This window comes from Budorcas taxicolor, chromosome X (assembly GCF_023091745.1).
Source record: "Budorcas taxicolor isolate Tak-1 chromosome X, Takin1.1, whole genome shotgun sequence".
NCBI lineage: Eukaryota > Metazoa > Chordata > Mammalia > Artiodactyla > Bovidae > Budorcas > Budorcas taxicolor.
In genome coordinates, this window is record NC_068935.1 from 140,728,687 (window position 1) to 140,747,620 (window position 18,934).

Genomic DNA, 18,934 nt, shown 5'->3' on the forward strand with positions numbered 1-18,934 from the left:
ACCTATGACTTTTAAGACAACTGAGAGGATTCTTGGCCATTATAGGTTATTGCCTCATTTGCATTCCAGGTTGTGGGGAACTTGCGCGCCCTTTGTATAAACTTATAACTGAGACTCAGCAGGTCCAAACAGAAAGTGGTTTGGCCCCCAGACTCAAAAGGCTTTCAAGCCTCTTCAAACTGCTCTCTTTCAAGATCCTGCTTTCAGCTTGCCCATAGGATCAGAGTTTAGCTTGTTTGTTACTGAAAAAAAGGCTACGGCCACATTGCTTAAGGGGAATTGCTACTATTGTTTTGAGCGACTGGACTGAACTCAACTGAACTGTACTGAAAGTTCCTAAATTTACTAATGAGGAAAATCTTAACCATACTGGCTTCTTACGATGGAAGTGGGATCTTAAACTCTAAAGTTTAGAGCAACAATGTTCCACCTCTAAAGCTAGTGTTAACTCAAAGGGTGTCAAAACCTCTAGGAATAGAATATTCCTGGAGACCCGTTAGGACCAAACTGGAGCCAGGACAGGCTCTAAGGGGCAGGCTAGGCCTGAGGTTTAGTCTCTAGGAAAGCTGAGGCACTGGGAACTCCCGCAGACAGTGTAGCTAGACCCATCAGAAAAATCCCCGTAGCCCCTGCCCGCGCCAGACCCGAGCCAATCCAGATAGGGATGCGAGGTTTAAAAGTCCCACGCGCGCGTACGGTTTAACCAATCAGCTATGCTGTTACAGAAACAAAGAACCGTCTGTATAAAAGTAAATGAGATTCAGAGCTCGGGGCTCTTGTCAGATTCCACTGTGCTGGATGAAACCTGGGCCCTAACTCGAGCTAGCAATAAACCGCTTTATGCTTTTACATTGCTGTGGACGTCTTATTCTGAGTTTTGGGGACTCGGACTCTGGGCATAACACCCCAATCTCCAGGAGAAGCTAAAGAGGCTGATTACATTATCAAGAGGCGTCTGCATAAGCTAACTCAGGATACACAAGACAGTTGCCTTCAAGTTACACCCGTAGTTTTAATGAGGGCTCAAACTGTTCCTAAGAAGGGACTGTCTGTATGACAGAATGCTTTCTTGAGCAGATATTGTCATAGATCCTGAAGCCTTAAAATTAACTATGTGACTCAGCTTTCAGCTTTGCAACTGCCCCATCAATTGAAGAGAAGGCAATGGCATCCCACTCCAGTACTCTCGCCTGGAAAATCCCATGGACAGAGGAGCCTGGTGGTCCATGGGGTCGCTGCGAATTGGGCACGACTCAGTGACTTCACTTTCACTTTCACGCATTGGAGAAGGAAATGGCAACCCACTCCAGTGTTCTTGCCTGGAGAATCCCAGGGATGGGGGAGCCTGGTGGGCTGCCGTCTATGGGGTCACACTGAGTCGGACACGACTGAAGCGACTTAGCAGCAGCAGCACCAATTGAAGGCATCCCATGGTGGGTTTCTCGGCTTCAAGGAAAGAACTTTCCTCAACTCCATGATGACATCAACAATCCTAAGATGGGCTGGTATAACATATTGTACCTTAACTATGGACATAATGCAAGTTTTAATTTTGGTTATGTTTTAACTTGGCTTAAAAACTATCTTGCCTTACATCTGTAACTGTATAATGTTGGTTCGTAACCGTTTGAAAGCTCTGAAGTCACAAGTGGTTGTCCAGGCTCCTTCGAGTGCCACAACCTCCTTCAACTTATCATCTTGGGGTCCCTGGATCAGAGACCCTCAACATGAGGGTCAGGAGAATATGTTGCCTCAACAATTTAGGGATGACGCCCCTCATCAGCAGGAAGCAGTTACGGAATGAAAACGACACCCCTTTCCCTTGGCAACGTAATTCTCTTAAAAGAAAAGGGGGGATTGAGAGAGTCAATTCCTAGGCAGATTGAGAAGTCTGGGGTTTCCCGTGGAGGAGAAAGGGGTCGGGGGTCCCCAAGAAGGAGATGGGTCTGGGGCTTCTGAAGACGAGACAGGGGTCTGGAATTCTCAAGCAGGAGGAAAGAACGAACGCCTTTCTTTGCCTATATTCCTTAATCAGTCACATAGAACGTTTTTTTCTCTAAGCCCGGAACTAATGGTCACACAACAAACAAGTCAGTTTAATTCTGTGCTAAGGATTATATCTTCACTTTCAGTGTCTACAGGAGGTTTTCTGAGAGACTGTATTCTTGTATTTCAGGGCTTCCCTGGTGGTGCAGAGGTTAAAGCGTCTGCCTGCAATGTGGGAGACCTGGGTTTGATCCCTGGGTCGGGAAGATCCCCCGGAGAAGGAAATGGCAACCCACTCCAGTATGCTTGCCCGGAGAATCCCATGGACGGAGGAGCCTGGGGGGCTACAGTCCACGGGGTCGCAAAGAGTCGGACATGACTGAGCGACTTCACTTTCACTTAATGATTATATAACCACGGTGTATCCTGCTTGAGGACAGTTTCTCCTTCCTGAAGACCTTCTGACTGATCCTGATAGCTCAGAAGGTGTATTATGGGCGTGGCTCCGGTAAGATCTTTCTATTGATTAGTTCCAATCCTCTCATCTTAAAAGGTAAAGTGTGCCAGTGGGTCTGCTAAAATTTTTTAACAACCTTGAGACATTCTTTTGCTTTATTGTAATAACCGATTTAAAAAGTGTGTAACTCCCTTGCTAACAGCAGCAAGGGAGGGGCAACTCTCCATCCCCCTTCTGATGTCTATGTCAGAAGCTTTCTCAGTCACTTTTCAAACCTAACTCTGCTACACACACAGACACAAAAAGAGAGTGGATACATGTATAACTGATTCACTTTGCTATACACCCAAAACTACTGCAACTTTGTAACTCAACTATCAGGTCAGTTCAGTTCTCCAATTAAAAAAAAATTTTTTTTTAAGTTTATCTGAACTTGTAGCTTCACAAGTTTATAAAGCAGCCTCTGGTCTGTATTTTTGGAAGGTAATTTGCTGGTAATAAATGTGACTCTCAACAGGGTTGACAGGCCAGGGTTCAAGTAGTTCAGGGCTTTTTGCCTTAAGGCAAACCAAAGAGTCCAATTCTCCGTATCAATACACTGACTGGGGGTCTTCGACAGCCAATGCTGAATACAGAGAACCTACTTCCTCATTTCTTCAACGACGATCCTAGTATTTTTATTACTGAGATGTCGTGTGGTACAATGGAATGAGCGGGGATCAGATGGGAGTTTGAATCTCAGCGCCACGATTTATGAACTATGAGACTTTGCGTGACCAACTTAAGCCTTTCTCAGCCTCCATTTCACTACGTTTAAGGGAGACAGGGGGAGGAGAAAATAACTATTTTTTAAATGTTAAATCATAGTGTGGTCCCTTACATCTCAGCAAAACATAAAAATTTAAAAAGAAAACATTGCCACTCAGGGCTAGATGAAAGCAGAGAAGCTATAGCTTTTCCCATGACCACAGGAACAAACCAGAGTCAGACTTTTCTCTTAAAAGATACAAAGTTTTATTAAACAAACCTGGAATCAACGGTATCATTCCATAAATTAGACAGCAGTAAGATCTTCCCAGGGTGTGTGTGTATATATATATATACACACAAATCACAGTGATTTTCATTGTGCAAGGAATGGAGAGGTGTAGATACAGGCTTTTTTTTTTAATTTCTTTTTTAAACCACATGAGAAGCTGAGACGATCAGGGCGGGGCTCCCAGGATGACTTGGGCAGGAAGGTGGCACACCAGCCCCGGATGCTTCATCCCTTGAGAAAGAAGGAACCTCCGACCGCCCTGCAGAGCCGGAGAAAGCATCTCGGGGAGCCAGGAAAGGCGGCTGGTGAGCAGAAACCCTTCTGATCCCAGTTGCAAAAAAAAAAAAAAAACCACACACGTGCCATGAGTTCTATTTAAATAAGACACGAGTCCACCGTGGAAGAGAAAAGAGAATATCAACAGAAGACGTTTCCAGACACAATAACTTAGAGGAACCAGTTCCAGAATATTTCCTTTTTGATTATCCAGGATTGCGTTTGGTGGTGACCACACGGGTTCAGCAGGAACAAACTCGGTATGAAAACATGATGCTTGGTGGACGCATTGGCCCACCACTCAACCTCCACCAAGACACAGACACACACACACAGACTCAAATATATTATTTAAGACAATCGTACAGGTGGGTTTTCTCTTTGTTCTTGGTGAGTCAGCAACGCCCATGCAAGTTGAACTGATTAGTCAAAAACAGATAAAGAAGCGTACAGTATACCCAATGTCTCAGCAGATACAGAACACACGCCAGGCAGATGGACCACCGGAAAAAAAAGAACACGGGCATCTCGTTTCAAATCTCCACTGGGAGCAATCAGAAGACTTGCACAATGCTGTCAATTATGTGATGCAAAATCAAGAGGGCTGGGGACCAAAAAAAAAACCAAAAAAAATTTCCAATCTTCCCTGCTCCTGAAGCTGCAGAGAGGATTCTGTGGTTACGATGGGGAGTGACTGCAGTCTGCAGGGCTCACCCAGGTGAGGTGGCCCTCGGTGCCTGCAGAGCAGGGCGTTGGGGACCTGCATGAACAGGATGGAGCCCAGTCTCACAGCTAAAAGTGGTTTCCCATCGAGAGGCAACGTAGGTCGTAGGCAGAAACGGCAAACGCAAGTCACAAGACTCAACTGCTTGGTGCAGCCGGTGACTCGGATGGGTGGCAGGCTGGTCCTGAAATGCAGATAGAGAGAAGGAGGGCAAACATCTCCCGAGACGGTGAAAAACAGGGGATGCCAGACCTGCTCGAGGAGCAAGACTATGAGGACTTTTAAAGCATCATGATCGTGTGACGTGCACGCCGGTTATCGGGGTTTTTTCTCCTTTGCATATTTTGACAAATCGACAGCAGAAATCATGGTTTGTTGGGGTTTTTTTTCCCCATTGCCGGCCAATGATACATGTCTGCTGAGCGGGATATCCCAACTGCGATATCCCACGGGCAATATGCCGTTATGACCGGCTAGCATTTTATCTCCTTGTGAGTTTTACGGATGGCTCTCAAACCAGGCTGGCTTTATTTTTCCCCGAGGAAAACAAGACACACCCCAATCCACCTCTTGAAATCAATGCATTTCCTAAAGACTTTATGAGTTTTTTTTGTGGGGGGGGGGGAGCGTGGAATAAGGACCATTTTTAAAGTCTTTACTGAATTTGTGACATTGCTTCTGTTTCATATTTTTGGCTTTCTAACACTAAGGCAGTGGCATCTTAGCTCCCCCCCACCAGGGATTAAACTCACATCACCTCCCCTCAACAATGGAAGGTGAAGTCTTAACCACTAGGCCACCAGGGAGAGGTTGGCGGGGGAGTCCCAAGACTTTTTAAAGAGTTATTGTCACTTAAGGAGATATTGCCAGCTTGTCAGACGGCAGCAAACAAAAAATAGATCCCTTTCCAGTTCGGAATGTCGTCACGGTGGCGGTGAACGTTCTTCAAAGCCTTGCACACCCTGATTACTTTGGATCCAAGACTCGAACATCACAGAATGCCTCCAGGGAGTAAACGATTTTCCGGTTGTATGCGGTGAGCCGTCCATGTGTTTAAGACTCATTTTGATCACGCCCAGCATTGCATGACGTCAGACCGTTTAATTTACGGCCCAGCCACCAGCACATAATGCTTTCCCTGACTACATGGGCGCCAGGGGTGTCAAAGGTGAGGTGAACCCCGCCTGGCAGTGTTGGAATTCCTCTTCCTTTCCAACTGGCTTTCCATGGCTGCTGGTCAACGACCATGCTTTTATACAGAAGCGAGCCATCCATGGTATCTGAACCTTTGTTTCCCCTGCATAGTTCTTCAAAATTAAGGCAACGCATTTTCGTGCGTTCTTGGGCTATTTTCATCTCACAAATTGCATCCTAGAGAGGAAGAATGAAGCCAAAAAAGTATGCATCAGGATCAGCATGTGTATTTACAATTTTTGTATTGTGTTCAAGAAAGGTGTTTCATTTATTTTGTATTTTCTTAAGCATAAGGCTCCAAATAATACTCATTTATTTTTATAGTCAGAGGACATGAGACTTAATGCTTTTCCTCGTGGGGTCTGTATCTCTGTGCAGGTTCACGCTGCTCATTCAACCTTCTAACATTTAATGATGTAATAGTTCAGAAATGGCATGATAAAACTTTCAGACCCAGTTGGCTCACTGTCTAATCCAAAGAGCGTGGTGATGGAAAAGTACAGACTCAAAATAACAGTTCTCTGGGAACATCTATCCAAGTGCACCCTTGGAAAGTAAATTTTTCATGAGCTGCCCATTTAAGGTTTGTTTTATTCAACCTTGGACTCACTCTCACCTACGGAACGGACTGCTGTTTGAAGATGAGGTCATTTATGAGAAGGGGGTGATTTAGTGCCTTCGGCTCAAAGCTTCCATAGGTGTTGTTTCTCTTCACATCTCCTTCAAGCACACACAGCCCTTGTCTTCTGACCCAGCCGTTGCTGTTGTTCAGCCGCAACTTCACTTGTGTCTTTTTCTGACCCAGAGACTGCAGAACGCCAGGCCTCCCTGTCCATCACCAACTCTCAGAGCTTGCTCAAACTCATATCCATTGAGTCGGTGATGCCATCCAGCCATCTCATCCTCTGTCGTCCCCTTCTCCTCCCACCTTCAATCTTTCCCAGCATCAGAGTCTTTTCCAATGAGTCAACTCTTCGCATGAGGTGGCCAAAGTATTGGAGCTTCAGCTTCAGCATCAGTCCTTCCAATGAACACCCAGGACTGATCTCCTTTAGGATGGGCTGGCTGGATCTCTCTGCAGTCCAGGGGACTCTCAAGAGTCTTTTCCAACACCACAGTTCAAAAGCATCCATTCTTCACGGTGCAAATGGTGAAATCTGATACATACATCTATGTCCTTTGACATTTGTGCTACGTTAAAAAAAAAAAAAAAGGTCTACTTTTCCCAAACATCAGCTCTCCACACCCCTAGACGTGCCTACAGAAGCGAGGGAAGCAAAAGCTGGAAAGACGCACCTTTCTGGCCCAGCACAGGAAAGAAACCAGTGTCGGCAGGTGAGCCCAGAATACCTGAGTTGCAGAGACCTGAGGAGCTGAAAGCTGAGGGCGCACCCAAGCCTTTATAGCAATACGACCCGAGGACACACTCTGCCTGCAACCCTGCAGTCAAGGAGCGGCACCTTTCTGGGCAGGAGAAAGGGGGATGCAGGGCTTGGGGGGCAGGAGGGGGCTGGGAGGTCTATTGACTGATCTCCGGCAGCCACTGAAGGCTCTAGAACCGACTGCTTAAATGCACAGACCTCCGCAGGCTAGGGCATGGTTGGACCCTACGACCGGATTCTACACAACGGGTTTGAGCCACTCGTGTCTTTCCAGCTGAGTCCCATTTAGGCTTTTTTTTCACAGCAAAGGTGAGAATCAGAAAGCAGAAGAGAAAGAGGGAAAAGAAGGCAATGAATGAGGATGCCAAGCACGTCTGACCACGTCCTGCTTCTGGGAAGACACGAACTTAAACAGCAACAGTGGCTCAGGCCGACACACTCGGCACCCGGCTTTCAGGATCGACAGAGTTCACGGTCCTCACCCAGCCCTCGGGTCCAAAGGGAAAACAAAGCTCATCGCAGGCTTGTCCGGCACAGGCCGGGCAGGTCTCTGAAACCAGAAGCACAGCGAACGGACGAGGAGAAATAAAACCAAGCAGAAACAAGGAAGGTTCAAACGGTTCCATCGTATCCCTTCCGTTCCTTGCTTTTCCCAAAACCAAAGGGGAAAAGAAACACCACGTGCGTTGAATTCCTCGAGCCAACGCTGACAAGAGATGCTTCTGTATCGGGAGATGCCCATTTGCTCCAGGGATTGAACCTGGAATACGAATAGCTCGCCATCTGCCTACACAGTCTGAAAATTTTTTAATGCCACAGACAAAAGTCCTTGAAAAACATTCGCACTCAGTGGCTAGTCTTGGGACTAAAATTCAAACTCGCATCTCCGTCCTTTGCCTTCTGGTTTCAAGACCTCAGGCTACCAGACACAGGGATACAGCCCATCATGGGATTTAACCATAAAATGCACGTAAGATGGCAAAAGATACATATATCATAACTTTAAAAATTTTGTCCAGCAAGAGAACAGATTCATTAAAAAAAAATCTGAAACATAAATATAACCTCTGAAAGTAAGAAAATGTACATCACTCCACAATTTCTGTGCTCCAAGCATACCGCCTTTTTTTATACACAGACACGAGCAGGCGCACACACACACACACACACAGTTTGTGGTTATATCTGAACAAGTTCAGCTCAAACTTAAAAAGTCAAGTCTATGACGGAGGAAAAAAAAAAAAAAAAAAACGAAACCAAGATATTCCAGTAGGAACACACGAGGCTAAAAAGAAGAAAACCTCCAACCAAACGAAAGTTCAAAGTGTCCTACTGTGCAGCCGATTTTCCAGTAGATTAAATAATTCCAGGGCCACGGACGTCAACAGCTGTGCAATCTCTTTATACACATCTAGGCGTATACAAATGCGGAAGCATCCTTACTCCAAGAAGAAGACAGATGCTTCCTCGGGTCGGCATGGGGGCCACCGTGTGTCCCAGGCAGGCTCAGATCACCCTGTGACTGGCATGAAATGAAACAGAGGATTTGGTTACTTCTGTAAATGTTTAGTCTTTCTTATCTTTTGCTTGCCCTGTGTGGCACAAGAGAGCTTATTCCCCCAAGCAAGGATTGAACCTGCATCATTGGAAGCGTGAAGTCTTACCCGTCAGAGTGCCAGGGAAGTCTGGATTTTGTTAAATTTTCGAAACACCTGGGTACCATTTGTCATCTTAACAGTAACAACAACGGTGGCAGAAAAGAAGCCAAAGATTCCTTTCACATTTTTATTGCAAAGACCCACAAGCCTGAATTCTACGGAGTGAGAATGCCACATAAAGAAAATGGAAAGAATTTTTTTTTAAAAGGTGGGTTCTCCATGTTCCATAGAACTAGCCCAATCTCGTCCACAATTTGAAAAGAGATTCAGCCCCGAAACAAAAGTGGGTCCCCATTTCCTGGTACTTTGCCATAGGACAAAACCATCAGACAAAACATTTCATGATGAAGAAAAAACTACAGGGCCCAGACTCACAATCTAAAGTCAGCTTCTGTTTTGTAAATCAGTTCAACCCACAAGGACCCAACATAGAGCACAGGGAACTCTGCTGAGTACTCTCTTATCACCTATATGGGAAAAGAATTTGAGAAAGAAGAAATACATGTATATGTAAAAAAAAAAAAAACATATATATATATATAAGAAATTTAAAAATAAACAGAATTCAACTGATACAGGGCTTGCCAGGTAACTCAGATGATAAGGAACCCACCTGCCAATGCAGGAGACCCAGGTTCCATTCCCTGGGTTGGGAAGATTCCCCTGGGGAAGGGAATGGCAACCGAATCCAGTATTCTTGCCTGGAGAATCCCATGGACAGAGGAGCCTGCTGCGCTACAGTCCACGGGGTCGCAGAGTCAGACACGACTCAGCGACTAACACGTTCACTTTCACTTACTTTCAAGTGATATCATGAATGAATGAAATTAAAAGGTGCCTTGACATTTCAAAAATCAATACATAAAATAAAGATATACCTTCCAGGCGGGGAGTCCCGAGCTCAGAAATTCTTGAAGACATCCAGCTCTTTCTGTGACACCGGCGGGGCAGAAGTCCAGTCGTTCTCAGGATACGTTTCGAAGTTGGAGGTATCGTCCGCACTGCACAGCTTGGGGACAATCGGGGGCTGAGGAACCATCAAAGATACAGCATCGTGGTTACAGAGGAACAGTGTTCACCATTCAGCCATGCGTCAGTTTTATGGCACTTTGCAGATACTTTGTTTTTCTAATAAATCAAAGCTTTGCAGAAACCTTGCCAGTCTGCACCAGGAAGTTGTTACATTCAGGTGCGCCTAGTTTTATTGCGCTATACAGATACTATGATTTGTTTTGTTTTGTTTATAAATCAAAGCTTTGCAGAAACCTTGGATGGAGCAAGTCTGCACCAGGAAGTTGTTACATTCAGGTGCGCCTAGTTTTATTGCACTATACAGATACTATGATTTGTTTTGTTTTGTTTATAAATCAAAGCTTTGCAGAAACCTTGGATGGAGCAAGTCTGCACCAGGAAGTTGTTACATTCAGGTGCACCTAGTTTTATTGCACTATACAGATACTATGTTTTGTTTTGTTTTGTTTTGTTTATAAATCAGGTGCGCCTAGTTTTATTGCACTATACAGATACTATGATTTGTTTTGTTTTGTTTATAAATCAAAGCTTTGCAGAAACCTTGGATGGAGCAAGTCTGCACCAGGAAGTTGTTACATTCAGGTGCACCTAGTTTTATTGCACTATACAGATACTATGTTTTGTTTTGTTTTGTTTTGTTTATAAATCAGGTGCGCCTAGTTTTATTGCACTATACAGATACTATGATTTGTTTTGTTTTGTTTATAAATCAAAGCTTTGCAGAAACCTTGGATGGAGCAAGTCTGCACCAGGAAGTTGTTACATTCAGGTGCGCCTAGTTTTATTGCACTTTATAGCTCAGCTGGTAAAGAATCCGCCTGCAATGCAGGAGACTGGGTTCCATTCCTGGGTTGGGAAGAACCCCTGGAGAAAGCACAGGTTATCCACTCCAGTGTTCTTGGGATTGCCTGGTGGCTCACACTGTAAAGAATCCGCCTGCAATGCAGGAGACTGGGTTCCATCCCTGGGTTGGGAAGATCCCCTGGAGGAGAGCATGGCAACTCACCTCAGTATTCTCGCCTGGAGAATCCCCATGGACAGAGGAGCCTGGTGGGCCACAGTCCATGGGGTCGCAAAGAGTCGGACACGACGACTCAGTGACTAAGCGCGCACACACATGTACATCCTCCTTTATTTTGGTTTTTTTTTTTTAATGTAATCAAAGTTTCGCAGAAACCCTGCATGGAGCAAGTCTGCCCCAGGAAGTCGTTACATTTAGCCATGCCTCATTTAATTGCACTTTGGACACACTGTGTTTTTGCACGTTGAAGCTTTGCAGAAACTGTCCATCGAGCAAGTCTATCTGCGTCCTGCCTTTTCGCTCTGTGTCACCTTCTGATAAGTCTCACATTTCAAACTTTCATGATTTTACTTGTGAGGCTGCTCTGGGACCACTTATCTTTGATGTAACTACTGACATTGGTATCCTTTTGTTTTGTATTTTTCGATTAAGGTATAGATGTTCTTTTAAGATTCTTGGCCACTCCGTGGACTGCAGCGCCCCAGGCTCCTCTGTCCGTCGGATTCTCCAGGCAAGAATACTGCAGTGGTTTACCCGTCCCTTCTTCAGGGGAATGTTCCTGACCCAGGGATGGAACCGGGCATGGCTGCATCGCAGGAGGTCTCTTTACCAACTGAACCTGCGTCTGTGTTCAGGAGAGCTTGAGGCTTCCCCGGGTACGAGCCGGCAGATTTGACGTACAGCCGTACCTTCAGCTTCCGTTCGGGGACTGCGCCCCAGTCCACGAGCCGGAACCACCGGTGCTGTTTTACGTCCTCGGCTCCGTTCTGCAAAAAGGAACAGCCGTCATCAGCGCAGAGAAGGCCGGCAGGACGGGAAAGCACGGAGCACAGACAAGCTCTGGAGGATTCCACACAGAGAGAAACACGGGTTCGCCATGAATCGAGCCTTTGTCCCCAGAGAAAAGCACCAAGGAAGGCATGTGAGCGTCATTATATGCTTCTGGTCACGACAGAAAGAAATGCAGTCATGGAGCTCAGGCTTCCCTGGTGGCTCAGGGGTAAAAGAACCTGCCCGCCAGGGCAGGACATACGGCTTCCATCCCTGGGCGGGGAAGATCCCCTGGAGAAGGAAATGGCAATCCAATCCAGTATTCCTGCCTGCAGAATCCCATGGACAGAGGAGCCTGGTGGGCTATACTCCATGGGGTTGCAGAGAGTCAGACACGACTCAGTGACTAAACAGCAACATGCTGTTCACGCGTATACTGCCCCAAAGACTAAAGGGCAATTATGGTTCAGGCCGTCCCAATGTAAAGTGGGATTTTCACCTTGACGATTTCCTTCAGCTGAAGCTACGCTCATTTTGTGTGTGTGAGCGTGTTAGTCGCTCAGTCGTGCCCAGCTCTTTGCGACCCTCTGGACTGTAGCCCCGCCAGGCTCCTCTGTCCATGGGGATTCTCCAGGCAAGAATACTGGAGTGGGTTGCCATTTCCTTCTCCAGGGGGTCTGCCCGACCCAGGGATAGAACCCGGGTCTCCTGCACTGCAGGCGGGAAGCTTTACCACCTGACCTACTTTTACAAACGTATAAAATGAGGCTCACAAAATGATGTCGTTTGCTCATTTCGGCCCAGAGATTAAGTCACGTGACTACGGTGCAAATCGAGGATGTCACGCTTGAGAGACGGGTTTTTCTTTTTTTTTTAAAAGACCTTGCAGCGTGTGGGATTTTAATTCCCCAACCCGGGATCAGAACCGCGTCACCTGCAGCAGAAACCTGGAGTCTTAAGCCCTGGACCACCAGGGAAGTCCGGAAACCTCAGAGAAGTGTTAGCTACAGGTTACTGGGTTCTTTTGGAAGGAACGAGCCTGTTCTTTAAAACTGTGGTAACGGGTGCATCATTTTGCTAACATATCGCAAGCCATCCGACTGTCGGATTTAAAGGGGTAAACTGCAAGGCATGTGAATGACGAAACGGAGGTTCAACGGGGAAGGGGACATGGGTATCCCTATGATGGACTCGGGCTGACGTGTGGCAGAAACCAACATAGTATCGTAAAGCAATTATCCGTCAATGAAAATTTTTAAAAATATTCAGAAACAAAAAAAATGTATAAGTTAATAAAGAAGTGACGATTCGTCAACTTATAGATCACTGCTGAGTCACTGACTTCTTCGGAGAGCTGAGGAGACACGATTCTGGGTGAATCAAATCTGAAATTTGGCCAATGAAAGGGTAAGACTGTTCTGCCATTGTTGACATGCCTCAAGTCAGATGAGAGGCATTTAAAGTGAGTACCACTTAATACGTGCCGAGACGCTCAGTCGTGTCCGACTCTTTGCGACCCTCGTGGACTGTAGCCCTCCAGGCTCCTCTGTCCAGGGGGATTCTCCAGGCAAGAATATTGGAGTGGGTTGCCTTTCCCTTCTCCAGGGGATCTTCCCGACCCAGGGATTGAACTGAGGTCTCCCGCATTGCAGGCAGATTCTTTACCAGCTGAGCCCCCAGGGAAGCCCAACAATATTGGAGTGGGTTGCCTTTCCCTCCTCCAGGGGATCTTCCCGACCCAGGGATGGAACTTGAGTCTCTTACATCCCCGGCATTGGCGGGCAGACTTTATACCATGAACCTTACATGGGAAGCCGTTACCGTTCCACATATAGGGATACAAATACTGACCTTCATATTTCCCAGCCTCCTCGTTCTGTCAGTAACAAGCAGTTTCCTGATGAGGTCCCTGTTTGGGCCGGGGCGGGGGCAAGGAGACAGAAACACAGACACGTTGATACGGACCCACGCAAACACAGCAGGTCAACAGCAGTAAAATCCACACCATACAGGACACCCGGCCTGTGATTCAGCCTTCACGTTGGCTAAGCGTCTTCTAGTCTTTCTCACCACTGTTGAGGGCTAAGTCGCTCCAGTCCTGTCTGACTCTCTTCGACCCCGTGGACTGCAGCCCGCCAGGCTCCTCTGTCCGTGGGATTCTCCAGGCGACAATACTGGAGTGGGTTGCCGTTCCCTCCTCCAGGGGGTCTTCCCCGACCCAGGGATCGAACCTGCGTCTCTTATGTCTCCTGAGTTGGCAGACGGGTTCTTCACAGCTAGCTTCACCTGGGAAGGCCCTTTCTCATCATTTTCTGTTCCTAAATAACCTAGACAATTTATGCGATGCAGAATTGCAACCCAGCTAAGGCACAGAGGTTGATCAAATCATCATAGAGATGAACAGCCTTTGAACATGAGCTGGAGAAACCCTGTCTGCCCTGGGGATGTCTGACCTTCATTTCAAATACACCTGCCAGGCCAACCGCGGCCAACTACAGAATGTGTGATTCTACCAAAATCAGTCATCAACGCTTTGCCCGGTGGGTCTACGTATGTGTGGGATTCTTGTCTGGATTCCTTGCCGTCCTGGAAGCAAGAGAAGTACTTTTGTGTGTGCTGGGTCACTGAGATTTTCCTTCTAAATAGCAGACGGTATCAGAATACTGACTCACTGGACATCAACCCTGGATATTCATCAGAAGGACGGATGCTGAAGCTCCAATACTTTGATCACCTGATGCAAAGAGCTGACTCATTGGAAAAGACCCTGATGCTGGGAAAGACTGAAGGCGGGAGGAGAAGGGGACGACAGAGGATGAGATGGTTGGATGGCATCACCAACTCAATGGACATGAGTTTGAGTGAGCTCCGGGAGATGGTGATGACAGGGAAGCCTGGCGTGCTGCGGTTCATGGGGTCGCAGAGTCAGACACGACTGAACGACTCAACAACAACAACAAAAATCACAACACAGAAGGGTAGAGAAGCCTGAATTCACACCGCAGATGAGGATTCAACACAATTATGTCAAAGCGTGTTTCAAGAAATCATTTCCTTTTACTTCCCCCTTAAAAATTTTATTCAAGTAACGTAATCACTCATAGTACTTACATTATACAAGGGTTCCCCGGTGGCTCAGCAGTATAGAATCTGCCTGCTAACGCAGGACATGCAGGAGACCCTGGTTCGATCCCTGGGTCGGGAAGACTCCCTGGAGGAGGGTATGACAGCCCACTGCAGTATTCTCGCCTGGAGAATCCCACGGACAGAGGAGCCTGGCGGGCTACAGTCCATGCGGTCGCCGAGAGTTGGACATGATTGCAGCGACTTAGCGTGCAAAGTCATCCCAAGTCATCGAGGCCCGCACCAGCCACCAAACTAGCTGGGAGGAACAAGGGCCTTCTTCTCGAATAACAAAGCTGCTTCCTTATTCAATATGATGACAAACAGCCTTTATTCGCTGGTGATAAATACACCCATTCTCTCAAAAGATGTAAAACATGGCTGTGAGTCATGAAGAGAGGACATGTCATCCCAACAGAGTCATGAAAAGCTTTCCCCTTTTCGGGGGGAAAAGATGACCCACCCAGAGAGCGTCAGCTGAGCTCAGAGGAACAAATCAGGATGGTACCCAGCCGGGCAGGATGCCTCCACTGGGGGTCTGTCACCGGCTTTAGAAATGAACGCCCCCCAAAGACCAGAGAGGACGGCTGACTTACTTGACGCTGAACTCCAAATGTCTGGGGAAGTCTATCTTGCCAGCAAGAATCTTCTGATAGATGCCAAAGGCGTTGTCATCAAAAAACGGAGGAAACCTGTTAGAAAAATTAAAACGTCTATTTTTAGCGGCCAGTGTGTGTGGGGGGAGAAAAAAAAAAAAACACCCGCAGGCTTTATAAGCATGGCTTCCTTCCGCCTGCCAGGGGCAGAAGAGAATTTTATTTTGCGGTGTGTGCTTTCTCCTCTCACGCTGGAATCACGGATGACTCGGGACCCGCTATGAAGGCGTGGTTCCAAGAGGGCAAGCGGGAGGCACTTTGTCCCAACTACAGACGACGGGCAAGGCTAGAAAAGGCCACGACCACGAGGCTATGTGACTAGCCAGACAACACAGAGCCACTTGCGTCTGTTGTTTAGCCGTCGAGTCGTGTCCGAGTCTTTGCGACCCCGTGGACTGCAGCCCCACGGGCTCCTCTGTCCATGGGATTCTCCAAGGCCAGGATACCCGAGCGGGTCGCCGTTCCCTCCTCCAGGGGCATCTTTCCAAACCCAGGGATCCAACCTGCGTCTCCTGTCTTGGCTGGCAAGTCATTCGCCCCTGAGCGCACCTGGGAAGCCCATTACGGTCTCAGAACGACAACTGACCCGGCCAGTTGTACTTCCAGAGTAACCAGCTTCCGTGGATCGCGAACCTACCGCGGCCAAGGCCACCCAGCCCTCGGCGAGTGTGGACGCCTTGAAGTAGATAAACCCCCGAGGTCGGCCCTCCGCCCCCGGAGCCAGAAGCCGGTTCCAACAGCGGCCGGGGCTTCGTATCCCTGCCTTGGGCGGTGGCTGTGAATGAGGATACGCTGCGGGATGGTTTCCATTCAGAAACAGGCCCGGGAGAAGACGCGTCATACATTCCTCCACGGGCTCCCGGAGAATACGGCATACGGAGCCCCGCGGAAGCTGGCGTGACACGCCACCATCATGAGAAAGGTATGCGGGCAGTAGCTTTAACGAGCGGAAAAAAGTCATCACGAGGCAGCGCTCACAGATGCAGCCTGAGAGAAAAAGCAGATGGAACGTGTGGCCGAGACGTCGGAGTGCGGAAAGCGGCCCAAGACGGCGCCCACATCTGACGTGTGTGTTAGTCGCTCCGTCGTGTCCGACTCTTTGCCACCCCACGGACTACACATACAGTCCATGGGATTCCCCAGGGCAAGAATCCCCGAGCGGGTAGCCTTTCTCTTCTCTCGGGGAATCTTCCCAACCCAGGGATCGAACGCAGGTCTCCCTCATTGCAGGCGGATTCTTTACCAACTGACCTATCAGGGAAGCCCGCCCATATGTGAAAGTTATCTTCAAGTGTCTATCTTTAATCCAATGGAAACCTTCCAAGATTTTATTTATTGGCCGCATGGAATGGGATATGGGGTATTCCTTTCCTGACCGGGACAGAAGGCACATAGCTCACAGTGGAAGCTCACAGTGTTAACCACTGGACTTCCAGGGAAGCCTCCCTCCTTCTAAGCCTTTTTTTTTTTTTTAATTTGACTAATTTAACTGAAGGATGACCAACCTAGACAGCATGTTAAAAAGCAGAGACATTACTTTGCCAACAAATGTCCATCTACTCAAGGCTATGGCTTTTGCAATAGTCATGTATGGATGTGAGAGTTGGACTGTGAAGAAGGCTGAGCGCCGAAGAATGCATGCTTTCGAACTGTGGTGTTGGAGAAGACTCTTGAGAGTCCCTTGGACTGCAAGGAGATCCATCCAGTCCATCCTAAAGGAGATCAGTCCTGAATATTCACTGGAGGGACTGATGCTGAAGCTGAAACTCCAATCATTTGGCCACCTGATGCGAAGAGCTGACTCACTGGAAAAGATCCTGATGCTGGGAAAGATCGAAGGCGGGAGGAGAAAGGGGCGACAGAGGATGAGATGGTTGGATCCCATCACCGACTCGATGGGCATGAGTTTGAGCAAGCTCCAGGAGTTGGTGATGGACAGGGAGGCCTGGCGTGCTGCAGTCCATGGGGTCGCAAAGAGTCGGATATGACTGAGTGACTGAACTGGAGGATAATTACTTGACAATATAGCGATGGTCTTAATAAAACAGGCAGTGAGTGCCGTTCACACACGTGGGCACGACTTGCATCTTGACATCAGCCGTGGTGAGCTGTAGACAGAAGGACCACCTGTACTGCCCCATAAAGGCAAGCTCAAGAATTTCATCTTAAAGAATGCACAGCCAGGAACTTGTGTGGCGGTCCAGTGGTTGAGAATCCGCCTTACCACACGGACGACGCCAGTTCCATCTCTGGTCGAGGAGCTAAGACTGTGGAGCAAGTGAGCCCGATGTGCTGCATACACGGGGTCCAAGCTACACAACTTGAGTGTCTGCAGGCCGCCAGCAAAGTGCTGACCGGCTACAACTGACCACTAACGCCCAATTCAGCCAAATAGATGTTCTTTTAAAAAAATGCACATCAGGGCCTCCCCGGTGGGTCAGTGGTAAACAGTCTACCTGCCGACACAGGAAATATGGGTTCAATCCCTGACCCGGGAAGATCCCACATGCCTCAGAGGATGTAACCCGCGACACCCCCCAACCACCAACAAATATATATATATATATATATATGCCAATTTTGCAATTTTTTTCCCCATCAATCTATCTGTCATCTTTTTTTATAGACATCTTTGACCTATCTCAACGTTCCTGGTGGCTAAGAAGGTAAAGAATCCGCCTGTCAATGCAAGAGACCCGGGTTTGATCCCTGGGTCAGGAAGATCCCCTGGAGAAGGGCATGGCAACCCACTCCAGAACTCTTGCCTGGAGAATACTGTGGACAGAGGAGCCTGGCAGGCTACGGTCCATGGGGTCACAGACTCAGACACGACTGAAGCTATGCTTGGCAAACACAGAACACACATCCTATTACGATACTACGAGGGTCAGTTCCGGAGAAGGCAATGGCACGCCACTCCAGTACTCTTGCCTGGAAAATCCCAGGGACAGAGGAGCCTGGTGGGCTACAGTCCATGGGGTCACTACGAGTCAGACACGACTGAGCGACTTCACTTTCACTTCTCACGTTCATGCATTGGAGAAGGAAATGGTAACCCACTCCAGTGTTCTTGCCTGGAGAATCCCAGGGACGGCGGAGCCTGGTGGGCTGCTGTCTATGGGGTCGCACAGAGTCGGACACGACTGAAGCGACTCAGCAGCAGGATCAGTTCAGTTCAGTTCAGTCTCTCAGTCGTGCGCAATGACTAGGATACAGTGTATTGAAATACCAGACTTCTAACAATTGTGTTTACATAGTAACTCTAATAATCATTCTAACCTAATACTGTATTCTAATTCTCTCTCTTGTATTTTAATAATTTCTATTGTAGGATATTCGAGTACACTATAGAATATGTAGGTTCCCATAGTAGAAGACCACAGTCGCTCAGTCATGTCCTACGCTTTCTGACCCCATGGACTGTAGCCCACCAGGCTCCTCTGTCCATGGGATTCTCCAGGCAAGAATCCTGGAGTGGGTCGCCATGCCTTTCTCCAGGGGATCTTCCCCACCCAGGGATCCAACCCGAGTCTCCCGCATTGCAAGCGGATTCTTTACTGTCTGAGCCACCAGGGAAACCCCGAATGTCCTAATAATATCCCATTATCTTCCAAC

At 47.8% G+C, this 18,934-nt stretch overlaps 1 protein-coding gene across 1 annotated transcript in view; it reads right to left on the reverse strand.

The window, feature by feature from the left end:
• Positions 1-8,435: 8,435 nt before the first annotated feature.
• PRKX (protein kinase cAMP-dependent X-linked catalytic subunit) overlaps positions 8,436-18,934 on the reverse strand; it is a 55,284-nt gene continuing 44,785 nt past the window's right edge. The window contains exons 5-9 of the mRNA XM_052663613.1: positions 15,260-15,355; positions 13,392-13,449; positions 11,459-11,536; positions 9,595-9,743; positions 8,436-8,580 (exon numbers count right to left, since the gene is read on the reverse strand). Coding sequence (XP_052519573.1) covers positions 9,618-9,743; positions 11,459-11,536; positions 13,392-13,449; positions 15,260-15,355 — 358 coding nt within the window. The 3' untranslated portion in view covers positions 8,436-8,580; positions 9,595-9,617. The remainder of the gene's footprint in view (positions 8,581-9,594; positions 9,744-11,458; positions 11,537-13,391; positions 13,450-15,259; positions 15,356-18,934) is intronic.